Here is a 24860-nt window from a genome sequence, read left to right as displayed (position 1 = left end):
AAAAGATTCTCCATTTTATACATTTTTCTCACCTGTTTTCACCAACTCTCATTTTTATTGCCTATAATTCCTATAATTGCCTATACTTTATCAAGGTATATGTATTTATATTCTATCTACATTGAATGAATTAAATGCTTTTTCCTTTTATTTTTTTATTTACTTTTGTCTGTAGCATGTTTGCAGAGTTGCCATGCCTCTCCCCGCCATCCCCATCTTGCTTATGCTTAAAGCAGAGACCTCCTATTTGCTGTATCTGGGCCCTGTTTATTTTCACTTCTCACCTACAGTGTAAACACTTTTTTTGTAGCCCGGTGGCATGGAGTGAAAGGCAGGCATTTTGTTCTAGGAGTCCACTGTGTGCTAATTAGGGCCCAGTCCACTGGGCCAGAGGTGTCATCCATTCCCTGGGCCTGGTTTACTGTCCAGACTCAACACAGCACTGTGAAATATGATAAGTCCTCTGGTTTTTCTTGCCTGTACTCCAGTTCCTCAGTGATATGTTTCAAAAGTGTCTGCTCTGGAGGGATTTCCCTTCACTCCTCCTCCCCAGCAGCCTCATTGCCCAAATTGCTTTTGTTAGTTTTCTAGAGTTGCCAGCTTCCTTTCCCCCTCAATACTGCTCTGGGAGGTGAGTTTTGTAGACTTACTAAATGTTTGTTAAACTAAATTGCTGATTGACATTTTCCCAAGTAATACCGAAATAAAATTTTAAAAGCTGTTACTATTTTAGGCTTTATTTAATGGGCACGAAATATTGATTGACAAAAAAAGTAGTGGAAAGAATACAATTTGAGGGTAGAAGTGACAAAGAGTTGGGTTCTCGTCCTGGCTTTGCAAATAACTACTTCTGTGTCTTAGGGAAAGTCAGTCCTACTCGCAGTTTTAATTTACATTTGTTGATTACTAATGAGGTTGAAATTTTCCTCATATATTTATTGGCCATTAGTATTTGCTCTTAAAAGACTTGCCTACCCTTTTCCTTGGTTTATTTTTCAATTGATTCTTGGTTGTTTTGTCTTCTGCCTCAAAGAGGCAAACTATGTGCATCGTCTTTGTTACATTTCAAATTTTTAATCTCAACTTGTTATTTATTTGACTTTTTTATAGACAAAAATTTTAAATTTAGTCAATTATACTTGTTAGTCTTTTCCTTTAAAGCTTCTTGATTTCAAAAGGCCTGCTTCACCTCAAGATAATTATAACTTCTGTATTTTCTTCCAGTAGGTATATATGTTTGAAAAGATATTTAGTCCTTTAATTCCTCTGGAATTTATTTTTGCATATGCTATAAAATAGAGATTCTAACTTTGTTTTCCAAAGAGGTAACCAATTATTCAAAAACAATTTATAAGCAAAATGTACTTTTTCTCCACTGATATGAAATAAAATTTCTTCAAAAGACAATTGTATACAATGTTCAGGTTAAGTATCTTTATTTTGTGCTGTTTTGCCCCATAATGGTTCAAAATTTAAAAATTATGCTCACTTTCTAGTAATTTTCTTATATTTTAGTTGCTCCTTCCCTTGAACATTACTGTGCTATTTCCTTTGTTTATTCTGATATTAATTTTAAATATAGAAGATCCAAATTCATAGAAATATCTCAGCCTCAACTTTTAGCAGCATTCCCATACATAATTAATACCAGATTTTCAACAATTTTGTTATTTGTCTTTTAGGTTTCTTGTTTATAGACTAATCCTACATAATTATTCTTGTTTTTTTCTACTAAAAATAACTCACAATTTGGGGTTAATAAAATAACTCAAACTTTAGAACAATGATTTTCTCTGAAAGAATTTTATTCGTTCTATATCTAAAGAATAGGAGGAGGGGAACCAAACAAGAAGTAGAAACCAGAATGAAAAGACCTTGTCTATGGAAGTTGGTTAGAGTTTGGTTAGACTTGTGTGTGTTCATTTATTGTTATTTTTAATTGTTTAGGAAAAAGCCAAAACAATGTTGGAGAACATGAGAAAACTGGAGAAAGAACTATTCAAAGAGATGGAATCAATCCTTCAAAACAAGCATCTTGATGTGGATAAAATTGTTAATCTTTTTTCTCAGTGTACAAAAGATGAAATTCGAATTTATAAGTTAAATATTAGTTCTTAATTATCATCTAAATGGTCCACGATCTTCCTCAAAGTCAGAATCAATCACCGTGGTAAATGATATGAACCTAGTGTGAGCAGATATGATTACTGTTTAATAGCATTCAGGTGATAGCTTGACTATTAAAACTGCATATAATTGCTGAAATATCAAGAAAGAAAATAACATTGAAATTAGACACATATATTATGGGATAGCCAGTTGTTACATCAGGTACTGCCCTGTGTTATTTTTTTTGTACTACAATAACTTCTTACAAATCACATATTCAATTCTGCATAAAGCATGAAACATTAAAATAATGCATGGATTTAAATTTATTATAATTATGTATTGTCCTCAATTACAAAAAAGAATTTTTTTCTTTAATAATGAAAAATATTGTTTTATAGTGAAGTTTTGTGTGCTTCAGGCAAATATTAACCAGCTCTAACAAAGTGTTCCAGATTTACACATTAAGTCTTATTATAGTGTACTGGAGGCCCGGTGCACAAAATTCATGCACTGGAGGGGGGTTGTCCCTCAGCCCGGCCTGCACCCTCTTGCAGTCTGGGACCCCTCGGGGGATGTCCACCTGCTGGCTCCCTGTGAATGGGCCTAAGCCGGCAGTCAGACATCCCTCTCACAGTCCAGGAGCCCTTGCTCCTTACTGCCCGCCTGCTCACTGCTCCTTACCGCTTAGCTCGCTGCTCCGTAATGCTGCTGCAGAGGCAGGAGAGGCTCACGCCAACTCCGCTGCGCTTGCCAGCTGTGAGCCTGGCTTCTGGCTGAGTGGCACTCCCCCTGTGGGAGTGCACTGACCACTGGGGGCAGCTCCTGTGTTGACCATCTGCCCCCTGATGGTCAGTACGCATCATAGCAACTGGTCATTCTGCTGTAACGGTTGCTTAGGCTTTTATTATATAGATTCATTCTGAAAATGTACTTTTATTAAACTCAGATATGCTCTTTGTCAAGACTTGGATGACCAGTGAGCCTTTAGCTATAATTATGTAGCATTTTTTTGGCCATACTCCTTTGTAGGATTTCATGTTAATATTTTAGAAGAGTTTGTGTGGGAGATTAGGAAATGGGATAGAAGATACCATTTCTGTGTCTCAAATTTCTCTCATCCTTTACATCTTTTCACTCTGTGAAAACAGAAATAGGAAGGAGATAGTAAGAATGAAATAGAATTATTAGTGTATTATGAACATTTTAATGTATAATATATTGTGGACATTTATTATAAATGAGTAATAATCTCTGCCCAAAGTTTATAAAACTGTTAAAGTTACATTGAGATTACCAAGTAAGGGTCAAAGTTGCAAATATCTATAATAATAAAAGCATAATATGCTAATTAGGCCAGATGACCTTCAGGACAAAGCTGGGGCTGCGAGGGGAAGCCCGGGTCCCGGATGCCAGAGGGAAGCCGGTGCTGGCAGCCGGGGGAAGGAAGGCCTACTCTTGCATGAATTTCGTGCATTGGGCCTCTAGTAAACAATAGAAAAACCCAACTCAAAATAACATTATATACTTATTGGTTTCTAGAAATGTCCATTTTAGGATTTTGATTATATCATCATATTTATTAGTCACTATCATTGCAACGAAGGTTGTTACTAAAGTAGTGGACCATTATATATAAAGAGTACCCAGGAAATTATTTTTTAAAAGTTCTTTCATAAAAACCTTAATCTGCCTGGTTTTGTTTTTGTTTAATACAAGGCTGCCATTAAAGAAAGAAAGGATAGCTACCTCAGGTTCTCAGTTTATTCTGTTTGCCTTAAATGTGATTCAGTGATAGATTCTCCCTAAATCATGAAGACCATTGGCCAAACCCCATATACTTCCTCCCTTTCTCTTTTTTAGTATATAAGGAACTAAGGGTAAGCAGTTCATTGATTTATTCAGGGACACATAATTTAATCTTATTTCTTTAAGGCCAGCACATTTTCACTTTATCTTTTGACACCACCTGCTACTAAACTAGCGCCATCTCTCACCTGGACAACTGCAGTTAACTGTTCTTCTACACCCATATTAATTCTTTATCTCCATCCACAAGAATCACTGCAGCCGAGGGATCTGTTAAAACTGAAAATTTAATCATGAATTTCCCTCCTAAAACTAAAACCACCCACAAACCCCACAACCTTATTTTTTAGAGCAGTTTTAGATTTAGAGCAAAACTAAGCAAAAAGTACAGAGTTCCTATATCCTCCGGTCCCATTCTGACCTACCACCCCATAGTCCCACACCAGAGTAGTATGATCGTTGTAATTGAACTTACATTAACACATCATTATCACCCAAATCCATAGTTTACATTAGGGTTCACTTATTGTACTTTATGGGCTTGGACAAATGTATGACATGTATCCACAATTATAGTATCATACAGAGCAGTTTCACTGCTCTAAATATCCTCTGTGCTACACCTGTTCATCCCTCCTTCCCCCTAATCCCTGGCAACCACAGGTCTTATTGTCTCCAGTTTTGCCTTTTGCAGAATATCATATAGTTAGAATCATATAGCATCTTTGCCATGCCTACCAGTCTTCTTTTTTTTAAACCCTTACCTGAGGACATGCTTAGAAAGAGGGAGGGAGGGAGAGAGAGAGAGAGAGAGAGAGAGAGAGAGAGAGAGAGAGAGAGAGAGAGAGAGAACAACAACACATTGATTGGTTGCCTTCCATACATGCCCCAACTAGGGAATGAGCCCAAAACTCAGACATATGCCCTTACTGGGAATTGAACTGGCAACCTTCCAGTGCATAGGACAATGATGCTCCAACAACAACCAAGCAACTCTGGCCAGCCGCCTACCAGTCTTGATGTGGCTTCCTTTTGAAATCCTTAGTTGAAGGACTTCAGCTAGATTTCAGGCAGTTTTGAATGATGGTTGTTTTGTAGTTTAGTTGCAATTCTGATGTGGTTGTGGGAGGATTCTAGTATTGCATTTACCTAAGCCACTATCTTGACTGGAAGCCACTGTTTTTTAAAATTTCTGCTATGTTGCATTTTCAGTTACTTGAATGTGCCCAGTTTCTATATCATGTCTGTACTCTCTGCTTCCACCATTCATTTCATTTGCTCCTTTTTATATAAGTAGTTCTTTTTATCCTTCAGAGTTTCGCTGAAACATGATTTTCTCGGGGAAGTTTTCCCCACACCACACCAGGTCAGGTTTCTTGTTACAGATACTCAGAGCCACAGGTGATCCTGATCATAACTGTTATGTATTTAACATCTGTTCTCTCACAGTAAAATAGAAGCTTTCTGAGGATAGGAACCATATTTTTTCCCACAGTTGCATGCTCGGTGTTCAATATTCTGTCTGCACAAGCTCAATAAATATTTTGTTAAGTGAACATTCAAGTATTGTTGGAAATTCATACAGTCCTTCTCTATCTGTAAAATTAAGAAAATTAGGTAGATAATCAATCTGTACAACTTGGTAGCCTTTGATAAGTCTCAGATCAACCTGTTGCCTTTTCCCATATTCAAAATTGGAATAAGAACTCCCCAGATAAAGACAAGGATTATTATAAGGTTATGTAAATTAATTTATAAAACAATTTAGAACACTTTCACTCTATAAATCCAGTGTGGTATTTGGGCTTTGGTACTTATGTGGGTCATTAATGCCTTGTGGTATATTTTAGAAAACTTAAGATTTTCTTACATTTCATGTGTTTCTTAAAAATAAAATATGTAGTAGCTAAAATTTAGCTTTTTTTTGGTCAACCCTTAAATGATGTTTATTATTTATAATTGTGTGATAAATCAAGGAAATAATCTAATAAACTGAGTATTTTAGAGAAAGCTCGTTTAATCTTTGATGAAAACCTTAATTTATATATTAATCTTCAATAAAAAATTTTTTCCCTAGAAATAATTATGCAGTCTAGAATTGTGTAAAATTATTGCCTACTTATAAAACTTGCTAAAAACAGGTACTATAGAGTGAATGTTTTCTCTTTTTAATTACTTCCAGGTTTTATCATACCACGTGTATAAATTTGCCATCCTATCTTTTCCTGAAGAATGGTGATAACATTTCTGATCCTGAACTGTGCTTCTAACCATCATTCATCACTTGACTATCTATGTCCAGTGGTCTAAAGTAATATAATATTTTCCATAATGTGAGATATGAAGGGACAAAACCTAAGAGCTATATTCTGCTGCATGGGAAACATGTTAAATAATAGTTTTACATTTTTCTTTAGAAACTTACTGACCATTAATTGCTATTCTGAAAATGCCAAGTACACTTGACCTTATTCTAAAAATATTGAAATTTAAGCACAAGCTAGTCATGGAATTACTCACTGAGAACAAAGAAAAGAACAATTGATCATGTTGAAGATTAGCATACAAGTGGTAGATTTTAATCAAAATTGTATCATAATTTTTCCAGCTGTGACCCTGCATGTTAAAAATTATGAAATATAAGTCAATAAAAAGAGTTTACTGAGTGCATAACTGAGCAAGGCCTGTGCACAGATCCCACAGGATGACAAAGAATGGAACAATCTCAGGAGACCCATTTAAGAAAACATTAAAAACTTACAGAAAATACCTCTATGATGGCTTCTGCATTATTCAGATTACTCAAAGAAAAGACATTGGCAATGCAAGTTGATATAGGTATTTTTATTTAGAAACTTGCTTTGTCAGTGAGAGAGTAAAAGTTACAAACATTTTAATTTAATAAAATTAACATATCCTTAATCCTAAAAACATCTCTTAAAAGCCTTCTTTTTCTGAAACTGCAGATCATTTTAACCCAGGGTTTTTTGTTTTGTTTTGTTTTTTGGCTTTCTTTTAATGTCTCTCATGGAAAAAGATGCTGCTGATTCCGCTAGTGCAAATAACAGAACGTGTAGTATGACTTGTTTACAAACACAACAAATTTTCCACTTGAGTTTGAGTTGCCTGCATGCATGTGAGTTAATACCGCTATTGCTGTAGCTATAAAGGTCTACTGGCACAACAGTGAGGTTTTATACTATCCCCTGAGCATTGAGAGTTACACTGTGGTCATATTTTTAAAAAAAGTTCTGCAGCAAGACAGTTCTCCTGAAAAATATCCTCATTCCCTAATCATAACTTAAAATTGCTATAGATTAATATCACACACTAATGTATTTACAGGCATACCTTGTTTTACTGAGTTTTGCTTTATTGTACTTCGCAGATACTGCATTTTTTACCAATTGAAGGTAAGAGCCTCCACCAGCAAAAAGGTTACAACTTGCTGAAGGCTCAGATGATGATTAGCATTTTATAGCAATAAGGTATATTTAATTACGGTGTGTGCATTGTTTCTCAGACATAATGCTGTTGCACACATAACAGACTGCAGTATAGGGTAAACATAACTTTTATATGCTCTGGGAAACAAAACATTTGTGTGACTCACTTTAATATTTTCCTTATTGTGGTGGTCTGAAACCAAACCCACACTATCTCCAAGGTATGCCTGTACTTGTTAAATACATCAGGCTTCCATGCAGGTTTTAAAAAAGTACTTATTAAATGACTTAACCCTATAAATTATTTTCTAAATGATTTTTATATATGAGACGCTGAAAGTATGAGATAAATAAATATTTAAAACATGTTTTAAATAAGTTAAACCAAAACTGACACCTAGTAAGTAGAGGTTCAAAGATCATGTGCATAGATTTAATTTACTGAAGGAACATAAAGCTTATCTGAGGGCAACACTTAGAAATTTTTAAACTTATTGATTTTTATACATGGACACAAGAAAGACTAAATTCTAAATGTAAAAGTAGAATGTTAGGCTTAGAATTTGAAAATCTTGGCTTGAAGTACATAGTTTTTTTCTTCTTTTTAATTACAAGGAATAAGGTAACAGGGTTAGCCTTCCACACTGTGATGCTTTGTGCAAACGCCAAAAATGATACATTACATGGCAGTAATTTTGTTGATAAAATTTAAACAAATCTAAAATTATTATTTTTAGCATAAAAGTTAAAGATTAAACTGTACTTCGGTTGATGGATTTTGTAGATGATAAGATTTATGGAAGTTCTTATTGCTCTCCTAATGGCACAGTTTAGTATTATGGATAGAAAAGCAAGAAAAGGTGAACCTTAAAAAATAGTGTTTCCAGTTTTAATGAGTACTATTTGTCAAGGAAATGGGGAAAATATAATAAGAAGGCCTCTTATTAGAACCAGCAAAATCCTTTTTTAGGAGGTGCTATCAATACGTGCAAAGTTGTCATAATTTAAGGTCCATTTTCTACTAGCAATATACCTGCCAAATTTGGCAATTTAAAGGAATAGTAAATTGAATATTGATTTTGAAATTATAGCAAACAGCTGTAGGAAGCAATGTTTTAAAATGTTGGAGTAATTAGTTTTAAATAATTATTTAACAGTTATTATATACATTCAGAACTTTAAATTTTTTTATTTTTCCTAAAGTCAGTTTCCTGTTTGTTTTACATACACATAAAATCACAGAATGTTAGCATGGGGTGGGAAAACATCAAATTTTACAGAAGAGGCACCTGAGGGTCAGAGAACAGATCTGGGGCTTGATACAACTTCATGTGAGGTTCTCTCCTTCATAACTTATGTCTTAGGGGATAGAGATGAATGCTCAATTGCTTTATATCTTTCCTGCTGGGTTGTGGTTGCATTAATAGCAGGAGGACTCTGTTCAGGGCTCTTTTGAAGAAATCTGTAAAACAAGTACTCATCCCGAAATTCATAGTCATTGGTGATGTGTTGGATGACTCCTCCTTGCACCAGTCTGTCTCCATATATAACAGCTTCACCACGGTCAGAGGCGAGGCCAACTTCAATTAGCCAGTTCACCAGGTCACAGCCACAGAAGGTCCCAGCCGAAGTCTTTGCACCACACCTGTATGTCAAAGGAATGATTCACCCATATGGTCTGTAAACTTGGTATCAGCACTGCATGATAGAAGACAAGCAAGGAAAAATAGGAGGAGACAGGGAAAGATAGCATGATAGTTAAAACTGTGGCAGGAATGACACTGTTATGAGTATAATGGGTTTAACTCGCCTAACCCTAGAAAGACCCACTGGAGAAAAAATGCCAATAACGCCTGTGAAAACGGAAATGCTTAAACCAACAAAACCCCCTCAGATAATGTAAAGTATATACAAATAAATATTCTTTTTATAGTAGACTAGAGGCCCGGTGCATGAAATTCATGCACTTGGGGGGGGTTCCTCAGCCCGGCCTCCATCCTCTCACAGTCTGGGAGCCCTTGGGGGATGTCTGACTGACGGCTTAGTTGGACATCCTTAGTGCTGCTGGGGAGCCACTGCACTTGCCAGCCATGAGCCCGCTCAGGGCTTCTGACTGAGCGGTGCTCCCCCTGTGGGAGCACACTGACCACCAGGGGACAGCTCCTGCATTAAGCGTCTGCCCTCGGGTGGTCAGTGTGCGTCATAGCGACTGGTCATTCTGCCGTTCGGCCGATTTGCATATTAGCCTTTTATTATATAGGATGGCCTTTTATGATCAGATACATTCTGGAGACAGTTGAATATTATATATTTAGTAAATTATACTCAAAGTTATAAATAATTTATCTCAGAAACATTAAATAGTATTTTTATAAGCTCCTTAAGAAGGACAATTTTAACTAAACTACTCAAATGAACTTTGTATTTTCTGCTTATCACACTGCCCATGAATAGCCTTTCTTCTTGCCCTCAGCAGCCAAGACAGATTTACTGATGACATGTCAGCAACTTGCTGCATTAGGAAGCAAGGGAAGAATAAGTGAGATCTGTCTTGTTACAAATCTAAGATTTTTAAAATGTATTAAAATGGTCTTCCTAATGCAAATATGGGGTGCCTCAAATAAAAACAAATAAACAAGGGAAAGAAATGTAAAAAAACACACCAAATAAATTCTGTACATTTTCATACAAATGTGCATTAGACAATATGAATCTGTTCAGAAGTATCAGTCAAGCTGTAAAACCCAAAGTGCTTGACAAAAGGAAACAGTGGATGAAAATCAAGATGAAATGACTGGGAAACTTATATGCATATATGCATAGCCCATGAACACAGACAATAGCATGGTGAAGGCCTGGGAGGGGTGGGTGCAGGGTAGAGGGGAAAAAAGGGGACATCTGTTATACTTTCACCAATAAACAAATTTAAAAAAAAAAGAAAATCAAGATGAAATAAAGAATAGGTGACAAATATTAAAACATTTAACCACAAATGAATATACATTAGATTTTCATATAAAAACTAGAAAAGAAAAAAAATTAGAAAAGAGGTTAATATACATGAAAAATTTTCTCAAGTACATAAATCACGATAGATTGATATTAGTATTTTACTTATTAATATCTTAATTTATTCTTTGCAACCAAAACATCATTTTTAACAGAATATTAGAACCTTAATCTGAGCATTCATCTTACATGCTGAGTTTTAATTTAAAGCCCAACACTTTCTATCCAACACCAAGGGAATAATATTTGCTTCCTGATGACTGATCAGGCAGCTAAAGCACAGCTCATGGAATTGCAGAGAGGCAGAGAATGTGCCACTGTGCAGGCTGCAGGGCAGCGCCAATGCCAGTGGAGCCCCATTCTGCCTCCCGGGACTGAGGCAGCTGGCAGTCCTGCAAATGGCAAGAGCTATGCTTCCTGATAGTGGGCAATAACAGGGGCCTGGTAGAGCTAATGGGGAGTTCCCTTTAAAAATTTTAAAAAGTAGTTTTAAAAAATAATTGTGTTTGGCCCTTAAGGGTGAGAAACCAACTTTTCTTCATAGTTTTCCATTTCCAGAAACTGGACTAGGCCCATTCCATAGATTTTGTCATCTAACTTGAACAATCCAGAGACCCAGCCTCTATTTTAAAAAAGAGGAACACTAAGGTTTGGAGAACTGAACTTGCCCAGTGTACACAGCTAGTAAGTGACATACCCAGGAATTGAGTTCTAGTATTAGTCCCCTATTAGTGCCCACCCAGTGAGTCCCCTTTCCACTAGCTAGATCAGGCTGCCTTCTGGTTATTATAAAATATAGCGGCATAATAATATGTAAATAAATCATCCTAAATGGTAATTTTCAAATTTTCAGTATAGACACAAAAGTATTTGGTTTTCTGGTTTGTTTATATCTCTTTTTACAACTACTAAAAAAATTGGTAACATTTGTTTTTTGATTTCTTGCTGCATACTCCACATCTTGAGGATCAGAAGAATATGTATGATACCTTAGACTAAAGGTTAGGACTCGAGGTGAAAAATAAGCAGCAGAATTAAAAATTTTCAGTGAATTTTCAGTTTAAGTTTATTGAAAGTAAGCACTAAAAGGAGATACTCAGTTTCTCCATCACACTCGCCACATTTAAATAGCCACAGTGGCCTAGTGGCTACATGACTGGAAAGATCAGGTCAAGGTTAAGAGTGGTTTTACTGTCCTCCACATGCTAATTTAAACTGTGATGCGAATGCTAAAAAAATATTTTACATGCTGTGAGAGACAGAAAATTCTGAAGATAAGAATGAATTTTGCCAAAGCCGGTTTGGCTCAGTGGATGGAGCGTCGGCCTGCGGACTGAAAGGTCCCGGGTTCGATTCCGGTCAAGGGCGTGTGCCTGGGTTGCGGGCACATCCCCAGTGGGAGGTGTGCAGGGGGCAGCTGATCGATGTTTCTCTCTCATCGATGTTTCTAGCTCTCTATCTCTCTCCCTTCCTCTCTGTAAAAAATCAATAAAATATATAAAAAAAAAAAAAGAATGAATTTTTTTTAGTCTAGTTCTTTGTGGGAGGATATCTTTGTACTTTTCTCTCAATTTTTATGTGAAACTAAAACTGCTTTTTTAAAGAGTAAAGCGTTTTCATTTTTCAATTAAAGTTTACATCAACATTATTTTATATTAATTTCAGATGTCCAGTATAGTGGTTAAACAGTCGTATAGTTACAAAGTGATTGCTCTGATATTTCAATACCCACATGGCACAATACATAGTTATTAAAATACTAGAGGCCCGGTGCACAGATTAGTGCATCAGTGGGGTCCCTCGGCCTGGCTCTCCAACATTCCCCGAGGGGTCCCAGATTGCCAGAGGGCACAGGCCAAGCCGAGGGACCCCACTGGTGCACGATCAGGGCCGGGGAGGGACTGCAGGAGGGCTCCAGGGTGTGTCCGGTCCATCTCGCCCAGTCCCAATCAGCTGGACCGCAGCAGCAAGCTAACCTACTGGTCTGAGAGTCTGCCCCTTGGTGGTCAGTGTACATCATAGCGACTGGTTGAACAGCAGAAGGAATGGCCGGACACTTAGCATATTAGGCTTTTATTACATAGGACTAAAGGCCCAGTGCACAAAATTTATGCACTCGGGAGGGGGGTGTCCCCAGCCTGGCCTGTGCCCTCTCACTGTGTGGGAGCCCCGTGATCGATTGTCCCAAAGAGTTAGGCCCTGCCCACCCATCCAGGGCTCCTCGATGGACTGCCCCAAAGTGGTAGGCTGGAGCCGGGAGTTCCTCCTCCACACCGCGTGGAGCTGTGGGACCCCCAGACCTCGCTGCGAGAAGCCCCTGGGCCCTGCCTCCTCTGCGCCACGCAGAGCCACGGGACCCCCAGGCCTGGCCACACGGAGCCTCCGGGACCCACCTCCGCACCACGCATGCAGCATCAATTCCCCGCCCACCTGCACTCGCCTCGCCGTGCATGCAGCCCACCCACCCACGCATGCCCGCCGTGCACACCGCCTCCTGGTGATGGATTGTGACGGCTTGAGGGCATCACGGTGTGAGGGCATGATGACAATTTGCATATTAGCTCTTTATTATATAGGATTACTGAATATATTGCCTAGGCCAGCGTCTCTGAAAGGTCGGTGACCGCTGCCCTAGGCTGTACTTTATATCCCTGTGACTGCTTTGTAACCACCATTTGTACTTCATACTCCCTTCACCTTTTTACCCAGCCCCCAACTCCCCTTCCCTCTGACAACCATCAGTCTGTTCTCTGTATCTATGAGACTACTTTTATTTTGTTTGCTTATTTATTTTGCTCTTTAGGTTCCACATATAATTGAAATCATATGGTATTTGTCTTTCTCTGTTTGACATATTTCACCCTTTAGGCCTAATCATGCTGTTGCAAATGTTAAAATTTGTTTTTTGTTTATGGTGAGTAATATTCCATTGTATATAGGTACCACCACTTTTTTACCCACTCATCTATTGATGGGCACTTAAGTTGCTTCCATATCTTGGCTACTGTAAATAACAAGCAGCAGAATTGATTAAGAGAAGAAATTTCACTTCATTTTCTTGACAGCATCATTAGTAATATGAAATAACTAGGGCTGGGGCATACAAAATCACTTCTAAATCCAATGTATCTCAAAGTTTTGTGAGAGACACTAATAGTTATCATGAAGTGAATATTAATATTCAAGTACATTTTGGTTCCTTCTAAAGTTTTCCTGTTTTTAAGGAAATAGGAAGTTATATGACATTTCAAATTATAAAAATCAAAGTGATAATGGTTCTTATAGTATGCTGTTTCTTAAACTATAAACCGACCTATACTATTTTAACTTTTGCATGTATATATGATATTAAAAAGAATAATCATGTAGTTAGTCACAACTGCATTACAAACCAAAATTATCAGTTAAAATATAATTATCTGGAACCTATACTTACCTTCTTTCTTTGACTATGTTTTGGATACAGAGGTCACGGTGGTAATGGATAAATTGTTGACAGGTCATTTTTATTTCCTCAGGAACAGGAGAATCCCTGTTTCCCGCTGTTTCTTTATTGTTCCAAAGAAATTCAAGTCTGAAAACCAAAATTGAAGGAGACCGTTTTTAAGGAAAGAAAAGCACTGAGAGAGAACCCGTCCTGCTTATTACCCCGTCAACATGGCTGCTTCAAAGCTGTCATTTACTAAAGCTGTCATCTGCGACACCAAGACATCATTAGTGTCTGAAGCAGAAACATACTTAGCTTGCATTCAGTTTCCTATTCAAAGTAGGTTAGGGTGGGAGTAAGATGGGGTGCAGTGGGGTATTTTATTAAATTGTTCTGGACATTTTATAAAATAACCTCCAGACATGTTTGACCCATTTCAGTTTCTACCATAAATGAAGTTTTTTATTTTACATTCTACTGTTGGAAATGCAAAAATAATTTACAGAGATCAATTATTTTATTTAATCATTTTCCAATTTCAGTATCCAAAAGGCACATAATAGAATCTGGAGTTCAGAACAATTATGTTTCTGCCAGCCCAGAGTAATATTAAGTAATATTTTTTAAAAATATTACTTAACTTTTAAAAATATATATTTTTTATTGATTTCAGAGAAGGGAGAGGGATAGAAACATCAATTATGAGAGAGAATCATTGATCTGCTGCCTCCTGCATTCCCCCTACTGGAGATTGAGCCTGAAACCTGGGTATGTGGTGTGACCTCCTGCTTCATAGGTGGATGCTCAACCACTGACCCACATCGGCCTGGCTCTGTTGACTATTTTAATTGATTAACATTATGAAGCTGCTAAGTTCAGTGACTTTTCTATTATACTTTTCCTCTCCCATGACAGGATTATGACTCTAACAACTATATCTTAATGATGATGTTAATGATGATGAAAAACAAGGAGAAGAAAGAACAGTTAACATTTGCTGGGCACTTTTTATATCATTAGTAGTAAAAATTCCATTAGCACTTATAGTTTCTACTAATTTTGACTTTGAAAACAAATGAAGTACAAGACTTTTTAAACCTCCCTCCCCCACAATTTCTCCCACCCACAAGCTGAAGTATTCTTACTTCATTTTTTTTTTAATCCTCACCTGAGGACATTTTTCCATTGATTTTTAGGGAAGAGAGGGAAAGACAGAGAGAAACACATCGATTGGTTGCCTCCTGCATGCAACCTGACCAGGGCCCAGGCTGGGGAGCGCCTGCAACTATGATATGTGCCCTGGATTGGAATAGAACCTGGGACCCTTCGGTCCATAGGCTGACATTCTATCCACTGAGCCAAACCAGCTAGGGCTCCCTTCATATTTTTCATAAAGAAATTTCCAATCTGAATTCAAAGTAACTCTTCACCAAGCTAATAATGGCACAGATAGAAACCAGCATTCCTCATTTCTGATTAAAATGTAAATGACAATGTTAGATTGATAATAGTTTTCTAATATCTTCTGTGCAATTATTTACAACAAATATCTGTGGTGGTGATTTACACTTTCTGTGGTCTCCCAGCAGTTAGCTACTAAAGACTTACAAATACCAGTATCTTAATAGGTGGCTTTGTCATCACCTTTATGTCAGGGTAGGTAGCTCGATATTAATAAAGGAAGGGAGCAAAGGGAATCAGACATTAAGAAGCCTCATCAGCTGGGGAGCTGAGTTGGACACTGAGCCTGCTTCACCAGGAAGCTGCAGCATTCATAGGCTTCCCAGGGCACCGCTGCACCAGGACCCAATCCCTGAAGGGGCAGTATGGGTCCTTCTAGGTCATTTCCAGAGAAGGAATAAAACAGCAGGAGAAATTCCTCTGCTGGGCACATGCCCAGTCGAAGCCACGATGGTGCAGGGGGAGATGCTTCTACTGTGAGGCATGTGCAGTAAGAGCCAAGCCCGGGAAAAGGATTGGATTGGATAAGGGACACAGAACCCTGAAGGTTCCAGGAAATGGGTTTCTTAGGGGGAGGAACCAGCAGCCCATGAAAGATTAGGAAGGGGATTGGTTAGTTTGAAAAAGCACCTAGTCCTTACCAAGCCCAAGGTAATAGAATCAGCTTAACAGAGTTCTCCCTCTGTAACACGGGCTCTCCCCATTTGTTCCCGCCATCTCTTTCCATAGCAGCCATGTGGCCCTAGAGGCCACCTGGGGTCCGCCACACCTCATCAGCTCCAAGTGTGAGCCTGTGTATGCCGATGCAGCGCCAGCTGGAGGACAGCCAGGAACAGAAGCTAAGCTAGCTGGACGATGACAGAGGCGGAACTGGACTAAGCTTTCACATGGACTGAACCAATGGCACAGGATTTCTGGGCACTGGTCTTTGTCTGGGCTTGATGAAGACAAGGCTGGACTTCATTCACAGCAGGACGGAACTGCCTGCCCCAGGACAGTCCTTTGATTTTCTTTCTACAATAAACCTTACCACTAAGCCTTATCCTCCCATACGTGGGTCCCTGGAATGCTTTCTTTGCAACTCCATGAAAGGGTCTCATTTCCTCCGGCAGCATCTACAGATATAGATTATTTTTTTTCAAATAAATTTACCTTCTTTTGAAAGGTCGAATGATTAAATGTTTGTCCAATCCAAAGATGCCAAAGGAAATAAATCCCTATGGGAGAAAAAAAATTAGATTTTATGAATACAACAATAACATTTCAAGACAGAGAAATTGTGGAAGCCACCAAATTTAGTGATTGGGGAAGCAAACATGTATGATTAAAGCAACATTTTAAGTAGAATGCACAGGAAGACCTTCTAAAATGTAGTGCCTGAAGGCAAGTATGATATTTGGCTGCCTCTGCCCATCATCTGTCCTATTAATCATGATGAGTGATATAAACCAGTGCTGAGCAACCACACGTGTGTGCTGGCTTACTGAAGAAAATGAAAACATTTAGGGCTTTATTTCTTTGTTTTTCTCTTTTAAAAAAGAAAAAATATTTCATATTGTACTTAAGTATTTCCTTATTAATTTTCTGTTAAAACTTCAGAAATTACAGAACTTAAAAATGCTGTAGTATCTGAATATAATGCAGCAACTGAATAAAATTTATGTGAAGTGAAATTGGCTAGTGCTTAGTGAAAGGGCTTTAAAGGAGGTGATGAGGCAAACTGGCACCAGATATGAGCTGTGATCAGAATGAGGGAGACAGGAGGTTGGGAACTGCTATCTGTCAGGCACAATGGGGTAAGGATCTAAGTGCGGGTGGGTGGGAGTTGGGATGGAGAATGCAATATATTACATGAGGACCTACCTTTCTTCACCCAGAACTATAAATAACCAAAAAGGAATGATCTGACTACAACATTCAATACATCCCCAAGAGAAAAATGGGATGTGGGAGTGCAGGGTGTGTGTGTGGGAAGGTGGTGGTATCTCTCTCCTTCCTTTGAAGCACTTGAGCCATAGCTGTGGGGCTAGTATTTCAAACGCAACATTCTGGCATTTGTTTTTGTTTGTGAAGCTTTCCCAGTCCTAGTCCTGGGACGGCTCAGCTTGGAGTGGGCTTTAAAAATGCAAAATGCTGGGTGAGGCTATGATTTTTCCACCTAGTATTTTATAGTTCTTGAGTACAAAATCTGATCTTAGTATTCCACTGTAAGGTGGGCGTCAAGTGGCCCTTGAGATGCTCATGTCTGTCTGTAATAAATTGCCTGAGGCCACAATAATGGCAAAACAAACTCTAAATATTTTGAAAAAATTAGTTATGGAAAAACTTTCAGGGATATCTACCAATAAATGTTAACTAACTCACATGGCCAATTATTTTAGATTTCATAGGAAAACCCAATAATTTTAAGTAGCACTTTTTATCAACCTTATACTCAATCTGGGGACTAATATTCTCTAATTAAGAGTAAGTGATTGACTACAGAATCAAATTTTGAAATTTGCACATAAAAGACATTTTTCCAGTATGCAAAATGCCATTTATCCTTAAATATTCATTTTAATAATGACATAAAGACAACAGCACCATTGTATTAGTTCTTCATAGAATTTTAGTTTAGTTTCTAATTTTTAAATTAGAATGATAATGTCTACCTGGCAAGTATTGTGAATATTTAAATGGGAAAGTTATTATAAAATGCTTACCAATGGTAGTATATTATATCCTCTCAAGGAATGGTAACTACTATCTATACCTGGCCAACATTTACTTATACACCAGTTTATAATTTTTAGAAAAGATTTAAGTACCTATTGTTCAAGAAATATCAAAATGTAAATGAAATAATGTAAACCAATTTAAGTGGCTAAACTAAAGGCTCAGAGAAGGTAAGTCATTTTCCCAAAGTGACTTATTAAGACCACAACAAAGTTTAAAAAGTGCTTGGAACATCTTGTTGCTGCTTACATTATCATTCTTTATCTCAAAACCAAAGCAAAAAAAATGATTTAGTATTTCTGACTATAACACTCAGTGTGCATTGTGATGACTTTAACCAATATAATAATCCATCTCTACTAGAGACAGGCAGCAGCTGTCAGCTGTCACGCATACCAGCAGCTGGCAAACAAACGAAACCCTTTTGATTTAAAAGAAAAGCACATCCGTCCTGCCACCCCCAATCACCCCATCCAGACAAACAAAAACCCCTCAAAGTTCTCAGTAAATAAATACCTGGCCGTAGTTAAATACAGCACAGAAAAACTGTAACTCAACATACAGTTTCCCAGGCTCTTGGTTGAATAGCCACCATAAACAACTAGAAAGGTTCTGTAAAGGAAGGAGAAAATAGTATTTTTAAATGAAATAAGCTAATCATTTCTCTCTATCCAGAACACAGAACAATAACTTACCTACTACTTAATAATTAGGGAGAAAAAGACGAAAGGGAAAAACACCTAGAGAATATAGAGGCTTTGTCTTTCAAACAAGAAGTTTCAACCTCTCCTCTTGACAGATGTCACTCAAACAGCATCTATTCTGATCAGATTTGAAGCAAGAAGACATGAGCCACAATACAGAGCTTACATAATATATCAGGACTGCCAACTAGCCTAAGACAGGAGTGATTTTAAAATTAGTTCTACACAATGAAAACAATCACATCACTAAGCAACAATTCTTGGCAGCATTTCTTTTTGATTTTTGTTCTTAAACAGCAGTTAAAATGGCGCTGGTTGATATCATTCTGTGTAATGAGCATCCCAGTGTGAAAAGGGTAGGAGGGTCCCTCATAGGTTATATGGTCCATTTTCTACTTTTAGGCAAGTTACATTTGAACCATCTCAAGTACTAGTAATTATAAAAAACAACAGATAATTCACAAAAGAGGACATAAAGGCAATTATAAAAACCATTTAGTAGTAAAAAAATGCATTAAAATAAAGTGCTATATTTTACCTATAAAATTATCAAATTAAAATGTTTATAATAATCAGTGTTGGTGAGGATACTTTACAAACACCTATACTACTCCTTTGGAAAACAACTTAGTAAAATTCATCCAAAGGCAGAGAAATATTTATACTATTTGATCCAAGTTTCCCAACTTGGAGAATCTATCATAAGGAAATATACTGCATGGAAATGTTTATTAGAGCATTTTAAAAAAACTAGGAAGGCTCTGTAAGGAATTGGTAAATTATAATGTATCTCCTCTGTGGTTTATTGAGGAGCCATTAAAAGTAATGGTTATGAACATTTATGCAGCAACGTGCAAATGCTTGACATAAGTGACAAAGCAGAATCTGTATATATGATTAGAAAAATGTATTAAAAAATAGAAGACAGTAGTATGATGGATATTTTTCTTCTTTTCTCTATTTTGTAAGTATCTATTATGTGAAGTGGTTATGTTATTTTCATAATTTAAAAATTATTTTTTAAAGTTTATTTATCTGAGGAATATCTTCTGGGAGACCACGCGGGCGTTTATCCACTGAGGTCAGTCAAGGAGTACACTAGGAAAAGGTGGCTCTGCGCACATCACGAAGATACCTCGTCTTACCAAATTCTAGGTCCAGAGTATGGAATGAGTAAGTGGTTCCAAGCAAAATAAGCTACTGGACATCTAGGCAACACAGTAATGTGAATTATTTATTCCTCTTTCCTCCAAAAAACATTTAGCTCAAGATTAGGATTCAGATGGCCTAGCTGCCACTCCCCTGGAAGGTAGTAACTAAGTTTTTCCCAGATGCCTGAATAAAACCTTTGCCAAACATTTAAAGAAATGGCCCCAAAACAAAATCAGAAGAAACATTTACAGCAAACAGGCCGATAATGAGAAGTAAACACAGCAACACATGTCGAGTCAGTTGCTGGTCTCCACTCTGTAGATACTGCTCTTCTTCCTGGACTAATATGCAGCTCTGGGAGTTACAGCGACTCTCACAATGATCATCTATAAAACAGTAAGTACAACAATTTGTAATCAGAGCTTTTTATTTGAATGCATTTTAAATTCATAATGACTTCCTAAGCAAAACACCACATATGCACATTCAGCTCTGAACCAGTATATCATTTTAAATGAAATCTGAGGAAGGCTCCTTCATGTTGTTTCAAGAGAGTTCTACTTGTAGGGTGTTTTTATCTGAAAAAAACAAGAGTAGTATGCAATAACTCCCTTCTACACTATTCAACAATGTAATATATACTTAAGGCTAAATTAATAATTCAAGCTTTACCTGTAATAAATGATCAGGGCCAGGCCCCTGGGCTGGGACAGGGAACCAGGGGTGGGTGGCGGCAGATGCGGTTTGTGAGGGAAGGAAGGGGGGGGAGTGGGGAGGTGGGGAACCGTGCAGTGGTGGCACGTGGGCAGCAAGGGAAGGAGGAGGGGGTAAGCGGGGAGGCAGGGAACTGCATGGTGGTGGTGCACGGGTGGCGAGGGAAGGGGGAGGCGGGGAAGCGGGAAGGCAGGGAGGCGAGGAACCTAATCGGCCCTGATCGCTGGCCAGGCCTAGAGACCCCACACTTGCACGAATTTTGTGCACTGGGCGTCTAGTTTCTTACACTCTTCACAGCATTTGTGATATGAAAACATAATGCCTGCCTGGCTGGTGTTGCTCAGTGGTTGAGGGTCGACCCATGAACCAGAAGGTCATCATTCAATTCCCAGTCAGGACACGTGCCCGGGTTGTGGCTCAATCCCCAGTAGGGGGTGTGCAGGAGGCAGCCGATCAATGATTCTCTCTCATCACTGATGTTTCTAATTCCCTCTCCCATCCTCTCTCTGAAATCAATAAAAATATGTAAAGCATATTTTAAAAACCCAACATAATGCCTTTGGCAATAATATGGTTGATTTACGGTTCATTATAAAGGAGACTTTTTACTGTTTCCCTTTCAACTTTAATTATAAATTAATATAACCAACTAAAAGTACACTGTAACTTCACATAAGTGTGTTATAAACAATTGTTTTAAATAATTTGAAGTCCAGACCACAAATGTGATTCAGTCTCTTAGTCTATATGTCAAAAGGCTATTACTTTGAAAGATTTCTCTTTTTATGAGAAAGGGTATATTTTAAGTATATGGATTAAAAATGTAATTAAGCCCTAATTAATTAGTCCTGGCCCTGGAGAAAGGGAGAGGGGGAAGTCTCAGCTGCTAAGACAAGAAAAATAGGCCAAAAAAAAAAAAATGGTCGTTAGGTTACACTTCTTAGAATTATCACTAGGGTTAAATTTATTGGAAAAATTGATGTGTGTGTGTGTGTCTAATACTACCTATTACTACATCATAAGAACTTTATTTTAAACTGAGTATTCTGTCTATGCATGAGTATCCTATTAGCACTTTCTTCCATCTTATTTGAGAACACATATATTTTTTTAAATTTTTATTGATTGAGAAAGAGAGAGAAATCAATTTGTTGTTCCACTTATTTATACATTCACTGGTTGATTCTTGTATGTGCCCTGACCAGGGATCCAACCTGCAATTTTGGTGTATCAGGACGACACTCTAAACAACTGAGCTACCCAGCTAGGGCTGAGAACACATATTCTTAATCAGTGTATCTTTTATAGGCCCATCCTCATAACTCAGGGGTACTTACTTTTCTCAGAGGAAGGCGTCGCAGGTCTACTAGAGCTTACGTTTGTTACTGGCTCTGTGGATGAGCAGCATAATTCACCTTTTCCCATGAAGCAGGAGCAGCACCCTATATAGATCAAATAACATGTGAGGACAGAGCCCAATCACAACAGAAATGGACAACTTCAAGAGATGCCAAAGCAAAACCAAAAACCAATCAAACAAAAACCCCAAACAAACAAATCCATTTATAAACACACACACATTTCTCATGCAGTCTCATTGGAAACGTTGTCACAAGGTATCTATCAAAAAGTATTCAAATGTACTTATACAGAAAAGTTAACACTTAGAGAGGCAGAGGATCAGCTCCCTTAAACATTGTCTTCTCACTGTATGACACAAGGAAAAATGTTTTTGTCCATGCTGTTCCATTAGTTTCCACTGTGCTTTGGGAACTAAGAATTTGAACACTTTCCTAAAACACAGCTTTTATTTAATCACTCATCAAAAACAGGTCCCAATGCTCTATTGCTTACGGTAGTTCATTCAAATTCCTCTGTCTGAATTTGAAAGCTCTCTTTGGCTTGGCCCTTCTCTGTCTGTCCAACCCCTCCCACCATTTAGCAAAGGCCCTTCTCTTCTTTCAGAACAACTCTTTAATGGCCTCCACAAACCCCGTGCTTACTTAGGGTCTCCAGGCCTAGTACGACAGGGACTTACCACTTTTGTTAATTCATCTAAACACTCTCCTCAAAAAAAATAAAAATAAAAATAAACACTCTCCTCCTTTAGGTTTAGTTCAAAACTCACTGCTTTCAAGAACATGTCTCCTACTAGTTTAGAAGATGTAGTAAAAACAATTATAATTTTTTCAATAAAATACTGCTAAAAGTCTCTTGCTGGTTTATAGGTAGATTGGTTTACAGAAGTCACACGGAGCCACCTTCTACAGAACTGTAAGTTTTCCTCTATTTAGTCACAGAAGTCACACACACACACACACACACACACACACACACACACACAGATTATGGCCACCAAGAACATTACTATGGCAGTCTTTGCCTTCAAACATAACTTGGATATATAAGTAGACCACTAGCCTTCTCTTTTATTAATTGAACTTTTGATTTCATATTGCCAACTCCTGACATGCTATTAACCCTGCGTCAGTCAGGTCTCCTTTAACATTTTATTAATAGTGCTTGCCTGATACAAGTTGTTAAATTAACAAGTCTAGATGCTAAGTTTCCTAAAAAGGGTCCTCCTTAAGTTGTTACTTTTCTCTAAAACTTTCAGGTCCAAGGAAGTTTTAGGATTTAACAAAAGACTGTCCTCACAAAAGATTTATAAACAAGAATCTAATGAACTTGCAAGCTCTTTCTATTATCGACTATCATTCAAGTTCCTTTTCTGACAAATACCTGTGATATTCAAGGTAGCTCAAGGAAGTGCCCTTAAACAACACATTGAGGACACATGCTATACAGGCATATAAGAGTTCCTTTATATTTAAGGGTCATACTTGTTTCTGGGATAGAACTTGCAAAAGGTTCGGGTTCGTTTATTGGCACTGGACTCTCCTCAAAAGCAGTGTTCCCAGGCTCTGCTGCACTGTGGCTCTGAGACTGGTTGAAACCTTCGTAGCTTCCTTGGGTGGTGCGGTTCATACACATGAGTGATATGCTGGCTATCACAATGCTGCCGAACAGGGTGGCCGATGTGGTGATCATCTGCCAAAAAGACATTAAGCCACTTTTCATAATTCTATCTTTATAATTTTAGTCGAATAGGTTAAGGGTACTTTTTTGGTGGAAAATGCAATAGCTCCATAGCTATAAATGCTCTATTACAATGGTTCTTAAAAAAAGAAGAGTGTGGAAGAGATGTAAGTTACTTGTAGAAAAATCAGAGTTTGCTTGTAATCATATAAATTTTCTAGATACTTCTTTCACTGTGCATCATGCCATTGGTTTCTTCCACAAGTAATTTAAATAATTGTTTGCAGCCCTTCTCTTCAAAGTTTTTGCTTGCTTTAATACATAGTTTAAGCATACTTCAACTAGAGACTCTGTTATAGTAATAATAACAAAAATAAATAATTACAGCTAATATTTACTGAGTATTAACTATATGGCAATACTAGTCTAAATCCTTTATGTGTATAATCTTATTTATTCTCACAATAACCCAATAAAATTCAAAATTACAAAACAAAACAAAAAAGTGAGAAATCCAAATTATTTGAGGAGGTTTCTAAAACACACATCTGTGGGCCCTACCCCCTGGAGAATTTCTGATTCAGCAGGTCCCACAAGTCTCTTCTCTCTAGCTTTTCAAGCACATTTTCTCTGAGATACTTTTTGTTCTGAAATTTATATTTACTACAGGATTGAAAATCAAGATTTTGGCTTTTATTATTATTACTAACTCAATAAATGGCTTTAAATTAATCATGCTTTCCTTCAATAGAGGAAACATAATTAAACATAATTCATAAGTGTGTTTAAGAAGACTCAGTAAGTTTCAAACATCTGAAATCCTCACCTAAAAACAAACTTAGGAAAACAAAAAAACTTAGCCATTTAAAACCTTTACCATAGTTTGAGACATGACTTAACAAAGTGATGTAGGATCACCAGTGTGATATGCGGTAAGTTGGAATAGATTTTCAGAGTTAATTTTAATGTAAGTATAGAAAAACACATTAACAAGCTAAAGAGAGACGTTCTCAAGAACAGAACTTTCAATACATTCTTCTCACCTGTTCTTTTCCATAAAAGAAGGCTGAATCAATGCTATCTCCATTATGTTTTCCAGTTATCAAAAGAACACCAACAAGGATAGCAGGAATTCTGGAATAACAAGGGTTTAGAGAGAAAGGCAGAATGAATGGTAGCTATTAACAAGAAGAAAATTCTGAGGTGTTCTAAATTAAGTTACAGCAGACGGAGAGACAGAACTGTTAGTCAATTAATGGCTGGGGGCCAACT

The 24860-nt window shown here is 37.5% G+C and overlaps 2 protein-coding genes across 5 annotated transcripts in view; one reads left to right on the top strand and one right to left on the bottom strand.

Moving 5' to 3' along the window:
• The window catches only part of SCRN3 (secernin 3), a 35445-nt gene extending 19134 nt beyond the window's left edge, over positions 1–16311 (top strand). Inside the window, exon 8 of one of the 2 annotated variants that reach the window (XM_059704038.1) lies at positions 15991–16311. In XM_059704038.1, the coding sequence (XP_059560021.1) occupies positions 15991–16050 (60 nt within the window). In that variant the 3' untranslated portion in view covers positions 16051–16311. Of the gene's footprint in view, positions 1–1947; positions 5933–15990 lie in introns of those variants that run through there. The other variant, XM_059704037.1, reaches the window with a different exon arrangement.
• GPR155 (G protein-coupled receptor 155) overlaps positions 6742–24860 on the bottom strand; it is a 42264-nt gene continuing 24145 nt past the window's right edge. For 2 of the 3 annotated variants that reach the window (XM_059704032.1, XM_059704033.1), the window contains exons 10-17: positions 24632–24722; positions 23393–23600; positions 21887–21991; positions 20085–20221; positions 18496–18591; positions 16414–16478; positions 13810–13947; positions 6742–9009 (exon numbers count right to left, since the gene is read on the bottom strand). In XM_059704032.1, the coding sequence (XP_059560015.1) occupies positions 8718–9009; positions 13810–13947; positions 16414–16478; positions 18496–18591; positions 20085–20221; positions 21887–21991; positions 23393–23600; positions 24632–24722 (1132 nt within the window). In that variant the 3' untranslated portion in view covers positions 6742–8717. Of the gene's footprint in view, positions 9063–13809; positions 13948–16413; positions 16479–18495; positions 18592–20084; positions 20222–21886; positions 21992–23392; positions 23601–24631; positions 24723–24860 lie in introns of all 3 variants that reach the window. The other variant, XM_059704034.1, reaches the window with a different exon arrangement.

Source organism: Myotis daubentonii, chromosome 7, assembly GCF_963259705.1.
Source record: "Myotis daubentonii chromosome 7, mMyoDau2.1, whole genome shotgun sequence".
Lineage (NCBI taxonomy): Eukaryota > Metazoa > Chordata > Mammalia > Chiroptera > Vespertilionidae > Myotis > Myotis daubentonii.
This window is presented reverse-complemented; position numbering and strand designations above follow the sequence as displayed.